Source organism: Lissotriton vulgaris, unplaced genomic scaffold (genome assembly GCF_964263255.1).
Source record: "Lissotriton vulgaris unplaced genomic scaffold, aLisVul1.2 SCAFFOLD_3231, whole genome shotgun sequence".
NCBI lineage: Eukaryota > Metazoa > Chordata > Amphibia > Caudata > Salamandridae > Lissotriton > Lissotriton vulgaris.
This window is the reverse complement of record NW_028246287.1, coordinates 232,319-247,238: the sequence shown is the minus strand read 5'-3', so window position 1 is coordinate 247,238 and position 14,920 is coordinate 232,319. Positions and strand designations below refer to the sequence as shown.

General features: G+C 39.9%; 1 protein-coding gene across 1 annotated transcript; it reads left to right on the top strand.

The window, feature by feature from the left end:
* Positions 1 to 1,612: 1,612 nt before the first annotated feature.
* Positions 1,613 to 14,669, top strand: LOC147666002 (extracellular calcium-sensing receptor-like). Its single transcript, XM_086949335.1, has 5 exons — positions 1,613 to 1,891; positions 4,948 to 5,775; positions 6,656 to 6,883; positions 13,513 to 13,636; positions 13,734 to 14,669. The coding sequence occupies exons 1-5, from the start codon at positions 1,634 to 1,636 to the stop codon at positions 14,630 to 14,632; spliced, it is 2,337 nt and encodes a 778-aa protein (XP_086805461.1). The 5' UTR covers positions 1,613 to 1,633; the 3' UTR covers positions 14,633 to 14,669.
* The last annotated feature ends 251 nt before the right edge of the window (positions 14,670 to 14,920 follow it).

The window sequence follows — 14,920 nt, the reverse complement described above, 5'->3', positions numbered from 1 at the left end:
TTGATTTTTTGAGCACACAGCTGCCCCAGCGAAGGGGCGTCCCGGCGCTATATCTGAGAAGGTAACATAACTAACAAAAATAGACAAAGTAGGGAAATTTTAATAAGGCAGGGGGAAAAGATACGTTTTAACAGCTTTCCTGAAAGCAAAAAGATCTTCTAAAGATCAAATATGCACAGGGAGCGCGTTCCAAATCTTGGAGGCCAACACAGTGAAGGAACGGCCGCCTAGTCTGCATTTTTGGAAGCGTGGAACGAGTGCTAGATTTTGACCTGCAGAGCGAAGGCTACGTGAAGGAGTGTACAGGGTCAGGAGGTGCTGGAGGGTGGTAGGGGTGTCGGTTTTAAGAATTTTAAACGCGAAACACAGAGTCTTAAACTCTATGCGTCTGATTACAGGCAGCCAGTGTAGTTTAAAGATTGTGCTGCGGGCTGAACAGGAGCGTGGCAGGCTTACCAGGGCCCTGGCAGCTGCGTTCTGCACCCGTTGGAGTCGCAGGACCTCCGCCTGATTGGCACCCAAAACAGTGAACTCGCGTAGTCAAGCCTTGATGATACGCTAGCTTGAATCACCATCTGGTGAGTGGAGGCATCGAAAAATTTGAGGATAGGCCTCAAACCACGAAGAATGCCGAAGCATGTAGATGCCACCTTCTTAGTATGACACGAGAAGGTTAGTTTAGAGTCCAGACAGATTCCCAAACAATCAAGAGACTCACTCTTATACATGAAAAATATGGTGTGGGCAGGGGAAGAAAGGGACGGCACTGGATAGCAGGAAAGTGTGGAAATCCCAACATAGGTGAACACATGTATGTCTTCTCTGAGAGTAAATGTACATTGAGTGACATACTCTGTGGTTGATATCAATAAATAGAGTCATAGGAAAATTATTTATAATGTTGCTGTTCTAACAGATGTGAGTGACCCTTTTTTTTAAGCATTACTGAACATGCCTGCTAGTTTGCCATTTACCACTGGAGAATCATTCTTGAGTTTGTGATCAGCAGAAAACATGTAGCCAATGTTGGAATTAGATATATAAAGAGCTTATTTTAGTCAAAAGGGATGACTTCGATTTTGGTGACAGAAGACTTATTCCAAAAAGCAGGAGATGCCCCATCTGTCATACATTTGGCTTGCATGACTAATTTAGAGTTAGGTTTAGGTATTTGGCAGTGGAGCCTCAATTTCCCTCAAATAGCCTTGAGCAATGGCCTGATGGCTACAGGACTGTCTGTCAATGTACATCAGAAGATCCATTTTATGCATGGCAGCAACTATCATGTATACATTTCATATTTCGCACATCCAGTAACAAATTACACTGATGAAAAGTGTCAGGGCCATTGATTTTTTTTGTTTTTCAATAACAAACTCTTGCACTGAAGGCTTTGAATATGCCCTCTGGGGCTTTTAGTTCTCCTCTGGCCTACCTGGATATGAGGCCTTGCCCCAATCTCTAATTGAACCTATATATTGGATGCCTTAGCTTAAATAAGCTCTATATATCGCAAACTTCATAAATGATTTATTTTGTTTGGTTCAATACTGCTCTAAATGGTATTCCCTTGAAATGAAACCCTTTCCTTATGTTTAGGTTTGGGATCCAAAACTACCAATGGCTCCAAGCCATGGTTTTTGCCATTGAAGACATCAACAAAAACCCGGAACTCTTACCAAATATCACTCTGGGGTTTGAGATTTATGACTGCTGCTTTGCCCTGCAACTGGCCCTCGAGGGAACGCTTAAGATACTGACAGGTCAAGAGCATTCAGTTGCAAACTATCGGTGTCCAAATCAACAGCCACTGGCAGGAATTGTAGGGGATGCTGGCTCTACACGATCAATTCTCATGGCACAAATTCTTGGTCTGTACAGACTACCACAGGTAAATGCAAATGGAAGTTTGAATTTTACAAAGCTATTCAGTTCTTACATGTACCATGTATTTTGATTTTTGGGAACATCATAAGTATGTTTTACAGATGTGTCCTTCACTTAGTTTTATGAATTTTTATACTTACACCAATTTGACTTTTTAAATCTGACCTTTCCTTCGCCCTCCCTCCCTGTACAACTCAGACATCAACTGCAATATTTGACTATTTTATTGTTAAAACACATTAAATGTCTTGGTGAAGAGATCTGCAGTAATCTATAGACAGTCAGAATTTGGCATATAACATCTTAGATATTTGCGTGGATGTCCCCCTTGAAGCAATGAGTTCAACCAAATGTAGTTTCTAAAGGGCTGTCCCCTGCATTGGTGGGGAAAGCAGGAAAATTCCAGTGATGTGTTTCAAAGGACAAAAGCTGAATGAAGCAGGTATAATTCTCTTCTTCAAAGGTGAAAGTTAAAGCAGTATCCTACTTTTAATACCCTGAGAGGTTCGTTGGCCACTGTTTTGCAGCTTGATGGATTTGTCCTGTGTTTCTGCTGTTCATCGTCAGGTCTGCAGAATGATTTGGAAGTGGCAGATCTGTGTAGGAATGGGTGAATATATAGTGAGTCGAGTAAAGTTGACCTTCCTTAATTACTTCTGGACTTAACAGCCTTATTCTTTCATGTTCAGGTGGCTTCTGGTGCCCGGATTTTAGTTCTGTTGTAGTCTCCACATGATTTATCAGTGGTGTCTAATTAGACACTGATAAAGACATCTAGTCAGGACATCATTTATTCCCTCCTGATACCTACTTTGTTGCCTGTACCTTTGTTCAGAAACCACCTTAACATCAATTCAGAGATGGTACTTTTGGCAACAATGTAGATTTAGGAGGCAAAGATAGATGATGCATTGATAAGATTAGGCAGTGCTCCCAGGGCTCCACCTAATGATAAAGGCTAAAAAAGGTGCACTTTTGTATGTGGCACTCCGGAAGACAAGAATCTATTCTGTCAGACGCACCTTCTTGGAGATAAAGGAGAAGCGTAAGAAGTATGTGGCATCGAAGATGGTTGCTTTCTCTGGTGGGGCCTAGCCTCTCCCTGTTCCTGGGGCCAAAGAATATTTATTTTACTCTGTCTTTCTGTTAGAAGTTCTGATTCGGTTCTATTCACAGAGAGGAGATTCTCCATTTAACAAGCTTGGGTTTGTTTTCAATCATTCATTAATTTAGTTTCCACAATTTTGTTTTACTGGGATATCATGTATTCCTAACATTGCTTTGTAACAATGATGAGCTTTGGGTGTTCTAAAGAGTACCTTTTTGATGACACACAAACATAATAATCATTACTTATTGATCTTTGAAGTAAGAAAGCCACAGCAAGGCCTACCAGTGCAAGGGGTTCGCCCTTCTCTGCACAGAGTCCTCGGACCATAGGAAGAAGTTTGCACAGAAACTGGAAAATACAAAAGCATAGTTTATTAAACCTTTAAAGGTAGTACTACAGTCCACACGACACCCTTCAGTATTGCATAGAGTAGCACACCGAACTAAAGCACATGGCCCCTTTTATACACAATGAGGGGGCTCAAAAGAAGGCGGTACAAAATACAAGAGCAAGTTTTATGTACATATAAGGGCATATTGAAAGGCACAAAGGATGAGTGGGCGGAGTTAACAGTTTTCAAAAACTAGTAAACACATTCCTGTCTGGAACTAATTAGTAACAGCTGCAGACCCTACTGGGCATGCTGAAAGTAGGGGATGCTAAATATAGCCTGTTGCTGGGCATTTTTCAGGTGCAGTTAACGAGGAGGTAGGACAAAGCACATGATGAGCACATGGGAACATGTGGCAGACAAAATGGCTGCCATAAATACACAATGGAGTCGGTTCAATTGCTACGACAATGGTCAAATACAGCATGTCTTCTGCTAATGCTTAACCTAATCGCCGTTGATTTACAACATCTTGATCTGAGAATAAAAGCTATAATAATGGACTAGTTATTGCAAGTCATTTTACTCAGGTAAATAGTACTTATTTTATAAAGTAAAGGAATTGAAACACCTTGGGTACTATCATCTTGTTCGCATAGAAGTTCGACTCTAACATCAACCAGTGTTAAGTCTGTATCTCTTTAAATGCTATGATCCAGTTCCTGACCTTTAAGCAGCCAATTCAACTTCAACAAGCATAAGGATATTGCTGGGGTGTAGGCAATTAGATAAAGTTCCTCCTTTGTGTCAGTAGTCATTTTCCTAATAAAGAGTATTATGCCTGTATGCTTAAAGTTGCATAGAATATACCTTTGTGTGAGAAAATGAGTTTTGATCTTTGTGACTATCTAGTTGTATGTTACGATAACCTGGATGCTGTAGATAAGGCACTGGTTCACTGAAAGGTTTGTCACAGGGATAATTCTGAAACAAACACAAGACTTCAGACAAAAACATCCAGGAAGAGATTATAAATGCATAATCATAGTAAGGTTTTCAGCATTCCTACACTACATGTTGTCATTCCTAAACCTTTGTATGGCTCTCAAAGCCTTCTGCTCTAGTAAAAAAATAAACCAAAAAAACATTAACCTGGGGTAACTGTTGGGCTGGTGCATGGGGGTATAGGCTCAATCTTTACCAAAGGCATGTCAGTCAAACAGAATTAACACACAAGTACAAAGGTGCACAACACATTTTGCCTTGCCACAGTAGTGTTGAAGTCTTATTTCTTAAAATGTAAGTTTGAATCATTTCACCCTGAAACAAAGCACTATGCTTACAAATATACATCAGTGAAGATCAACCTTGAGGGAAAATATAGTTTCCACTAAAATAGTGAAGAATCATCTACGTGGGTAAGCAAAAAAAATCTTGCCACTGTTTAGTGAGCGGAATGCGGTATTTTATAATTACCACAAACTGGTAGGAAGTTTCCAGTTTTCCACCAAACAATGATTTGGACATTTTGCCCTCACATCTGAAAGTGCATTCGAAATCTCTTTTTGGATACTGTGGTCAGTGTTACTAACACCAATATCCATTCCCTTCTTTACAGATAAGTTATTTTGCAACAAGTCCACTCCTGAGTAATCGGAGGCAGTTTCCGTCCTTTTTCCGGACCATTCCCAGTGATGACTTTCAATCCAGCGGGTTGGCCCAATTGCTGATTCACTTTGGATGGACTTGGGTTGGCCTCCTGGCTGAGGACAGTGACTATGGGCAGCAGGGTGTCCAGATATTAAAACAGGAGCTCCACTTGGCTGGGGCTTGTGTTGCCTTCTCTGAGAACATTGTTTTGACTCGAGTGGATAGAAATGCTTTCCACATAGTACAGGTGATCAAAAAATCAACGGCGAGAGCCATTGTCATCTTCTCTCTTGACTCAGAAATGGTACCAATAATAGAAGAGATAATGAGGCAAAATGTGACTGGTAAAATCTGGATTGCCAGTGAGTCTTGGTCAACCTCTTCCATCCTATCAGAAAAGAAGTATTCTGAAATCCTTGCTGGCACCATTGGGTTTACAATCCACAGTGGTAAGATTCCTGGTTTTGAGGAATTTCTCATCAGTGCCCTAACACTAAAGTCTCCATATGATGTTCTACTCATGAGGTTCTGGGAGGAAGCCTTTGACTGCCAGTGGTTGGACCAGATGGATAACATAGGGCCCTCGAATAATGAAACAAGACTCTGCACAGGTGCAGAGAAACTGAAGGTCGTCCAAACTGGCTACACTGATGTTACCAGTTTAACAGTCACCTACAATGTTTACACAGCTGTCTACTCCATTGCATTGGCTTTACATAATCTGCTATTGTGCAGAAAGGGAGAAGGTCCTTTCCATCAGGCAAGCTGTGCAGGGATCTATTTCGAACCATGGCAGGTAAAATTGTGCTTTGAGTTCTTTATTTAAATAATTCAAACTAGTCATTGGCAATCTTGTGTAGACAAGTATCTGAGGACCATATTTCTTGCTGTAGGTTATCCTTTTGCAGTTTTCAAATGTTTAGCTGAACAATGCGTACACCAACTGAAAATTGTGGGAGGAGAAACTCATAAGATTTATAAAATGCATAAACATTTTTAGATTAGGCAGTCCAAAGAGTGCACCAAGTAGGTCGGTCATGGAACTGATGATCATTTTATTAATTTAATGCCTAATGATGGGGCTAAAATATATTGAAACATAAGTCCTTGTGGGAAATATGTCTAAATGTTACATGTATGTACAGGTTTTAAAACAGTTTAAGTTACTGAACATGTTGTACATTGGTGTATACTTTTGACAGATAATATGTTGTTTTATACATTGATCATATTACATTTGAACTAAATCCAAATTAATGATTCACTTAGTGATGAGTGCGCAGTAGGGACCTAACTCATCAAAATAATGTTACAATCCGTGTGTCTATAGGACAAAAACAAGCCATCATCCCAAAATTAATATTCAGGAGTGAAAATGAATCTCTTTGCTCTCCTAGTATGGTTGCCTTACCAGACCTTCTGTGGATCCTGTGTTGTAGCTGGATATATTTGTTAAACTATAGGCAATGGAGGAGGGCTTATCAATTGAATCTTCCATAAAACCATAAACTATGGATTATGGTAATACTCTATACAGCTCTCCACAGGTATGCTTACCTTCCCATTCAAAGAAAATGGCACATAATAGTACCACTGAGACCATATTCCATTGTCAGTTTTTTTGGGACTTTCATATTCTTGAGCCATGAATGATACTTCATTTTTCCCTCCATTAGGTTCTCAGCTATGTACAACATGTGCATTTTAAGACAGCCTCAGGGGATCTGGTGCATTTCGACAAGAGTGGCAATCCTCTTGCTCAGTATGATATTGTCAACTGGCAGATGAATGACGAAGGCACCATAACTCATGTGAAAGTGGGGAGTTATGATTCCAGTGCTCCTAAAGGGGAGTATTTGCTCTTGAATGCTGGGGCTATCGTTTGGCCCACAAAGAGCGGACAGGTAAGGAATGACTGAAGTGCAACAGACGCTGTAAAACCAGAACCACAGTGAACCTGTGGTCAGCACCCACAAAATTAGTAACACTCTCGTCCCTTTTGGCACCCAAGACTCTTTTCCATCCAAACTTACTAAAGTAAAGCCACAACCTATTCATTTAGCTCAAGCCATTGTCAGTTAATAAAGATATGAAAGACAGAGCCTGAAGGGTCAAGGAAAACATAAGGATCTCAAATAGTTGGGAAATATATTGGGTAATGGTAGACAAAACCTAGGACGAGAGAAAACATAATATAACATAATAACATAACATAAGTTTCAGAAGTTTGAACCTATTACAATTAAGGGCCAGTCACTTACGCCACTCTTTTTTAATTGGCCAGTACACAAGACACCAGCAGCCCTAATGTGGATGTAAAGGCAATGAGACAATGCCAGTAAGGGAGATATTTCTCACTTAGGGGCCGATTAGGATTGCAGTGATTCCGCATCCTCCAGACCGGCGGAATCCACCGCCGGTCCGGAGGATGCGGAATTACCGCAGCTCTGCCATCAAAGACCCCCCGCCAGATTAGGAAGGCTGGGGGGTCATCGGTGGACGGGAAAACCGTCTGTCCCTTTTCTGCTGCGGTCGCCTTCTGACTGTGGCGTAAAAGCACTAATATGGTGGCGGAGTCTATCAGACACCGCCAGCCATATTAGGATGGGGCAGGAAACATGCTTTTCCATGGCGGCTTTTCTGCCGTGGAAAAGCATGTGGTCTTTTGAGTTTGGGGGCCCGTTGCGGGCCCCCAGGATGTCAGAGGGTTGGGGGTGCACATGGGGGGTACCTATGGTACCCCTCTGCATTTATATGCACAAAGCGGCAGGCATCGCGCGGTGCCTGCCCCTTTGTGAATGTAAATGCAATACATGCATTTTTAACCTTGCGGCGGGTGCTGCTTCAAGCAGCACCAGCTGCAAGGTTAATGATACGGGATGCGACCGTCAGGGTGGCGGTCACATCCTAATTCCTACAGAGTGATCGCCGCTGCCCCTGCGGATGGTCCCTCCACCTCGAGGGTGGCGGACGGATGCAGGTCCGTCCACCATCCTAATGAGCCCCTAAGTGTGAATAGAAAAATACAAAGATAGAGGTCATAATTTCTGTTACCTGACATTCATCCTTTGGAAGTATTCAATAGCTCTATTTTGAAAGCATCGACCTTAGAATGAAGGTAATATTACATGTAATAATACATATTTGTCTTAGACAATAGAACATGATCTTCTTTCTCAGCAGCAACTCTGCAGTGCATCCCATTGGTGCCAATAGTTATACAACCTTTAGCACGCATTTTTTACAACGCACTACCATTACCACGCATCTTTTACAACGCATGCCATTACAACGCATAGCGCTTTGGGGCGATCTGATATAGGGAATGGATAGTGAATAGGTTAATTTACTATCCAATAACCTTCCCTAGTGTCCACGGGGACTGGTGTTGGAATAATAAATTAAACTATTCACTATCCAGCACCCAAAGCACTATGCGTTGTAAAGGTATCGCGTTGTAAAAAATGCGTGGTAATGGTATGCGTGGTAAAAGTGTGCGTGCTAACGTCATACATCTGTGCCAATAGCTCGGTGTCGAACATTTTCCGTGTTCATCTCAGAAATATGCCATCCAAGATGCAGGCGACTTAAAATGATGGATGTGATATGTAGCTTGATTTCCACTCACAAAGAATGCCCTACAAACGCTGAGCATGGAGCACCAATGAACATACCAAAATGAAAAGTAGAATGCAAGCACTGATTTGCTGAAACACGTTTAACATTATTTATTTTTCATTGCAGACACTATATTAAGATTAACATGATACAAATGTTGTGATGTTACCGCGGTGATACATATCACTTGCCACCTAATTTGCAAATCAGCTCAGGCTCTAAAAAACAATGTAATATATTATGGGCAGAAAGAAGCACAACTCCACATACTTGATTTTCATAACATTTACATTTTATATTATCTATTTGAACTCAGATCTCTCATATTATTTTTTGGGGACTGTGAAGAAATATGAACAACACTTATACATACAGAGCACCACCACATTAGCAACTATTTGGTAGCTATGAATTTGATTCACAAAGCTTTTTATGAGAGCTGAAATGTCTATCACCAGACTTGTGTGTGACGAACATGTGAAGACATGCTTTTTGGCATGAAAAAACTTGCATCAGGCCCCATTTTTTTTAATGGATTTTAGGTTAAGGAGTATAATATAACATTCATTATGTCAATAACAACAGCAGACACATCTAAACGTTAAGATGACCAAGCCCTTGCAAAAAAATATATGCCTATCTATCTGTAAAGGGACCACTGTGAGCATGGATTCCATGTGAAGATGGTTGGGGATGCAGTGATGGACTGTAGAAAGAGGTATCTTTTGGAAAAACAATGCATCTTCTTCGGTCGAGAGTCATTACAGTAATGCCAACTACTGTATTGGCAGCACAATTGGAAAGGTCCTATGTTTAAATCAACAAAGATCCAACCAGCTGCATGAACATCAAGTTCCATCAAATGTTCTTTGTAAATATGTGAGTACTGCAAAAAATGTGATGTGGGTTAAAATGCATTGCATAACTTACTTTTGCGTTGTAAAAATGATTTGCAAAAAATATTTGGTGGAAAATTCTTGCACAACATTTTGAGGGAAATTTCTCCTGCTAGCCTATACTTGGAACGTGCAATCCCTGTTATTGAGTAATTGTAGCTGATGGGTTTAACTCATTTAATACCACTGGATTTCTTCTTTTTGACCGATTTTTTAAAAACTTTTTAAATGATGCTGTCATTGTCTAAAAAAGTGCCTAAAATAGTGAACAATTTAGAGCTTTCTCAGGTACAGTGATCCCGAATAGTGATTCCGATCTTGTTTGAAAATGTGCGCCATGTTAGAGTGGCGAAAGAAGAATTGTGAAAAAATGGGATTGAGCTTAAAAAGAGAGCTATCTTAAAATAATAAAACATGATTTTAGAGGCGAGTAGATAAAAACAACAATTTAATTAGGAAGAAAGCTGTCACTATCCAGAGAAGCAGTTAAAATAGAATTAGCGTATTTATAAATTAGCGACGTATTAGAGGGGTGAAAAAACGGTAAAGTTTAAAATAAGCTTCATCTTACAATAGTAGAAATTAATTAAATTGTAAATTAAGTAATTTCGAATGAAACATATATCCGTAATGATGCATACATATTTGTTTAAAGGAAGCAAATAAATGACAAAAACAAGGACAAAAAAGTGGACAACATTCCAAAAGGGAATTATGTTAATAATGAAAAAAGGAATTCAATATCCTTTGAAAATAATTTTTAAGAAAAGGGAGAGAATGCATTAGTTAAAGAGAACCATTCCGCGGTTTAATGAAGTCCTTTAGTGTTCGTATTAGCATACCAGATCCATGTGTTTTCTTTCAGAGTGAGTAATTTATCAAAGAATTCCACAATTTCAAGAACCCACCATTACATCTTACTGTGAGTGCTCAAAATAGAATGTTCAACCAATTGTGTGTTCTCCATTTTGCAGTAAATTCTTGATTGATGCTGCAGAATCCCGTGACAAATTTCCTGAGTTATCTTTCCAATATCCACCAGGACACTCAGGCCCTACCGGCACTTTTGCGCTGCCGTAATGCCAATTTTTTTGACGCTGCAGTGGTGCAATGTGTCACTGGCATATTTATAAGGCCACGTAAAGCCACGTTACCTGTATTTTCATGGCCATAAAAATATATGCCCCTTTCACGCAGAAAACTGTGTGAAAGGGACGTTCCATGGGTGTTGCTTAGTGTGTTTCCTGCAACATCCATGTCTTTTTGACATTGCCCCAGATTTATAAGAAATCATAAGTCTGAGGCAGTGTGAAAAACGTGCGCCTCCTCAGGGTAGGCGTAAGGGAGGCACAACGAGAAGAAATATATTTATTTCTCCTCGTTTTCCTTCTTTCTATGTGTGCTGCATTGTGCAGCACGCATAGAAAGAGGAAAACGCCTCTTGTGATTATTTTGTTAATAAGACTTCCCGTCCTGCACTAAAATAATCATCCCCGCAATGCAGGCACCATTGCACCATTGTGCAAAGGTGCCTGCATTGGCGCACGGCAGCCCATTGTGTGCCGACGCAGGGGAAAGGGACAGGAATTAACCATATCTGATAGATGCGACACAGTTCTGCCCTTTCCTTTTGCCGTAGGCCAGCGCAACAGCAAGGCCTGTTGCTCTGCCCTGCGGCAAAAAATTCATCAATAAGGGAATTAATGTAATATATAAATTTCTTAGTAGAACAGTTAGAGGGATGCCTTAATTCCCATTAACGCCCATTTAGAGTGCAGAGATTCATGTAAGAAGTATAGTTACATGCCAGACAATTGCAACATTTATAATGTCCTGTCACTAGTTTTAGGCCCTACATGCTGATGAAGGTGGGTTTAGGGGGGTCCTGGTAGGTCTTCAATACTCGATTACTAATACTGAGCACCTTTTAAATAAGAGTAATGGTTTGTTAAGTTGGAAGGTCTCAGATTGTAGTTAATGCCAATTCTTTAGGATTGCATTCTATGGGATTTAGTTCCAAAGGTAACAATGCTTGCAAGGTCAAGATTGTGGGTTTTTTCTTTCATTTTTATAAGGCAATCACAATTATAATACCATGCCTTTTTTAGAGACAGCATTAGCAAATTATTAGGGTAACCTCTTGCTATAAGTTTATTTTTGAGAATGTTTGCTTATTTGAAGTAGTCAGCTTTATTGGTACAATTCTTACAAATACATAATAGCTGACTAAATTGTAGGCAGGAAAGCAATTAGAAATCCATGATTGTAGTGGGGCCAATAGGAAAAATAGTAAAAATATATTTAGTGCATCAGCATAAATGTGGCATGAGAACCCAAAGTAGGAGATGCTATCCCCAAGAAAGCTGGTGCAGACTGATAAAATGAGAAGAAAAGGGCTAAGGACAAAGGTCTGATGGGCTCCCATGGGAAGAGGGTGGAGAAGTTTGGACGTTTCAATTGACTGAGAAAGAATAGACAGAAAGGTATGGGACTAGCTACTGTGTGTTAGGACAGTGATGTTTAGTAAGTTTAGAAAGTATAGTTTAGAGAGTGTGGAGAGAATCGATCAGTAGGATCAGTTTCAATGTTGAAGGCAGTGGACAGGCCTAAGGGTATGAGGTGTAACAAAGGTAATTAGGATCAGCTGTTGTAAGAGGTGCAGCTCTTGTGTCAAGGTTAAGAAAGCTTGACTAATGGGGAATTAGGAGGTTAATAGACGGTAAAGTTTGAGATGACTGAAGAGTAAGCGTTCACATTTTTGGGAGGAAACAAGTAGGTGAGACACTAGACTGCATTTGGATGAAGAAGGGAAATGACTTGAGGCCATATTATCAAGAAGCTCGTTAAAAGTATCGCAGTTTTACCGCTGGAAACTGCAGCTAAAGCGGCGATAATGGGCTTAATAATATGCGCTATAGAATTCCAATAGAAGCCCAGGTTAGATGTTCAGGACATCTAACCTGGGCTTCTATTGGAATTCTATCACACATATTAGCAAGCCCATTAGCGCCGCTTTAGCAGCAGTTTCCTGACACTAAAACGGCAATAATTTTAATGAGCTTCTTGATAATGTGCCCCTGAATGTTTTCTTTACTAAAAGTATACCATTTTTGTAACATGAGGATAATTGCATGTGAGGCAATAGTTGAAAAGTGAAGTGAGATAAAAGACGAATGCACTTGAGTGCAGGATGGTTTCTGGCTGTGTAAATTAGATGAAACAGAGGTTGTGCATAATGAGTTTGTCTTTTGAAGACATTTGCTGAAATTCGGGTATTGGCGGAATTATGTTCAACGGTTAAGTCCAAAATATAACAATATTTTATAATTTATAATTGCAACAAAAAATTGCAAATACATTTATTGATGTAGCAATGAACCATGTGAATGTTGGAAAATAATATGGATGACTTTTCAACTCTGAATATCCCTAAAGGTTATTTAAGAAAGCAATAAGCCAAGACAAGTTTGAAGCTAATTATGTCCATGAAATTAATAATGGAGTACATACAGTTTTATTTTTGACCTACCTTAAAACTTGATCTTTGAAGCTGTTTCTTGAATTTCAAATTAAGGTTCTTTCTTCAACCTGGGAAAAAGGTGTGTGGCAGAGAATTACCAAAGACCTATGGAATGCAATGTATGTCTGAAAGATGTACAACATATCATTCATGTTTTGAAATGAACAATGAAGGAAACTCATTAAACCTTTACTTAAGATTGATAATACAGTGCCTGTTTGTGAGACAGTGTTATCCTCACATGATGCTTAGCTTATTAGCCCATATTAAAGGCACTTTAAATTATTAAATACGTTACTCTTTTGCAACAAGTGTATGTTTTATTTGGGTAATCATAAGAGTGTGTGAAATAAAATAAATTAACTAAGAAGTAGAGTCACAATTTGCACTGTTGGAGCACACCTTTTATTCAGCATTTCTAACCTCTGTAGGGACAACTCTAACACATTATCACTTCTGTGTTTTTGTAATAACTGCAATAACTTTTCACTATGCTGAGGTTCCTGTCTCAGTGTGCAGTCCTAGCTGCCTCCCTGGCTTCAGGAAAGCTGCTGTAGAAGGAAAACCAATTTGCTGCTTCCAGTGTGTTCCATGTCCTCCAGGGGAAATATCCAATGTTACTGGTAAGTGGAGATCAAATGAGATTAAAAAAAACAAGCTATATGTATTATCAAAACAACATGAGCAAGTTCTGAAATTATTGTGTGCTTGTTTTTTCAGACTCAGTGGAATGTACTTCATGCCCTTGGGACCACTGGCCCAATGACATTCACAATGGATGCATCCCAAAGAATGTGGAATTTCTCACTTACAATGACCATTTGGGCATCATCTTGGCAAGCACCAACATTTTATTCTCCATTGTACCTGTTTCCATCCTTGGACTTTTCATACATCACAGGAACACCCCAATTGTCAAAGCAAATAACCGCTCAGTCAGCTACCTCCTGCTAATGGCACTCACGGTGTGCTTCCTCTGCTCACTGATTTTCATTGGTTATCCCACTCCAGAGAAGTGTGTCCTCCGCCAGGCTACCTTTGGCATCACCTTTACTATATGTGTGTCTTGCATCTTAGCCAAAACCATTATGGTCGTAATTGCCTTCAATGCCACTAAGCCCAACAGTAAATTGAGAAGATGGGTTGGACCCAAATTGTCTTACATAATCATTGCTGTCTGTAGTGTCATTCAAGTAATTTTGTGCATCTCCTGGTTAATAATCTCCCCTCCTTTCTTACAAAACAACATCCATTCCCAGCCAGGGATGATCATAGTTGAATGTAATGAGGGTTCTCCCTTTGCTTTCTGGTGCATGCTGGGATATCTTGGGCTTCTGGCCTCTATCAGTTTCATAGTTGCCTTCTTAGCGAGGAAACTGCCTGACACTTTTAACGAAGCCAAATTTATCACATTCAGCATTCTTGCATTCCTCAGTGTGTGGGTCTCATTTATTCCAGCCTACCTGAGCACCAAGGGCAAGTACATGGTGGCAATGGAGATATTTGCCATATCGACCTCCAGTTTGTCATTGATTTCTTGTATATTTTTCCCTAAGTGTTACATCATCCTTTTGAGACCAGAGTTGAACAGCAAAAGCCATCTCATAGAAAGAGGATGACATGTCTACAAACAAAAAGACAAAGAGCCATGTGAACTGGAATGTATGCTTTTCTGTATATATTGTGGCATTGATGTTATTTACGGGAATCAAATGCGTCTTCATTACATGACTGCCTTCTTCTGGCTTTCCTAATTGGATGTAGCACCATTATCCTGACTGTTTTTGACTTCACACTTTGGTATACTAAGGCCACTTGGTTTTCAAGGAATACTCTTGACTGGGTTACTAAACCTTTGTATTGCAGTCATCACCTACTTGTACACAATCCATTAAACTCAAGCCATA

Coding starts and splice junctions, on each gene's coding strand:
- LOC147666002 (XM_086949335.1), top strand. CDS start 1,634: ATGGTTTTTGCCATTGAAGACATCAACAAAAACCCGGAACTCTTACCA. Junction 1,892..4,947: donor GTCTGTACAGACTACCACAG/GTAAATGCAAAT, acceptor CCTTCTTTACAG/ATAAGTTATTTTGCAACAAG. Junction 13,637..13,733: donor GGAAATATCCAATGTTACTG/GTAAGTGGAGAT, acceptor TTGTTTTTTCAG/ACTCAGTGGAATGTACTTCA.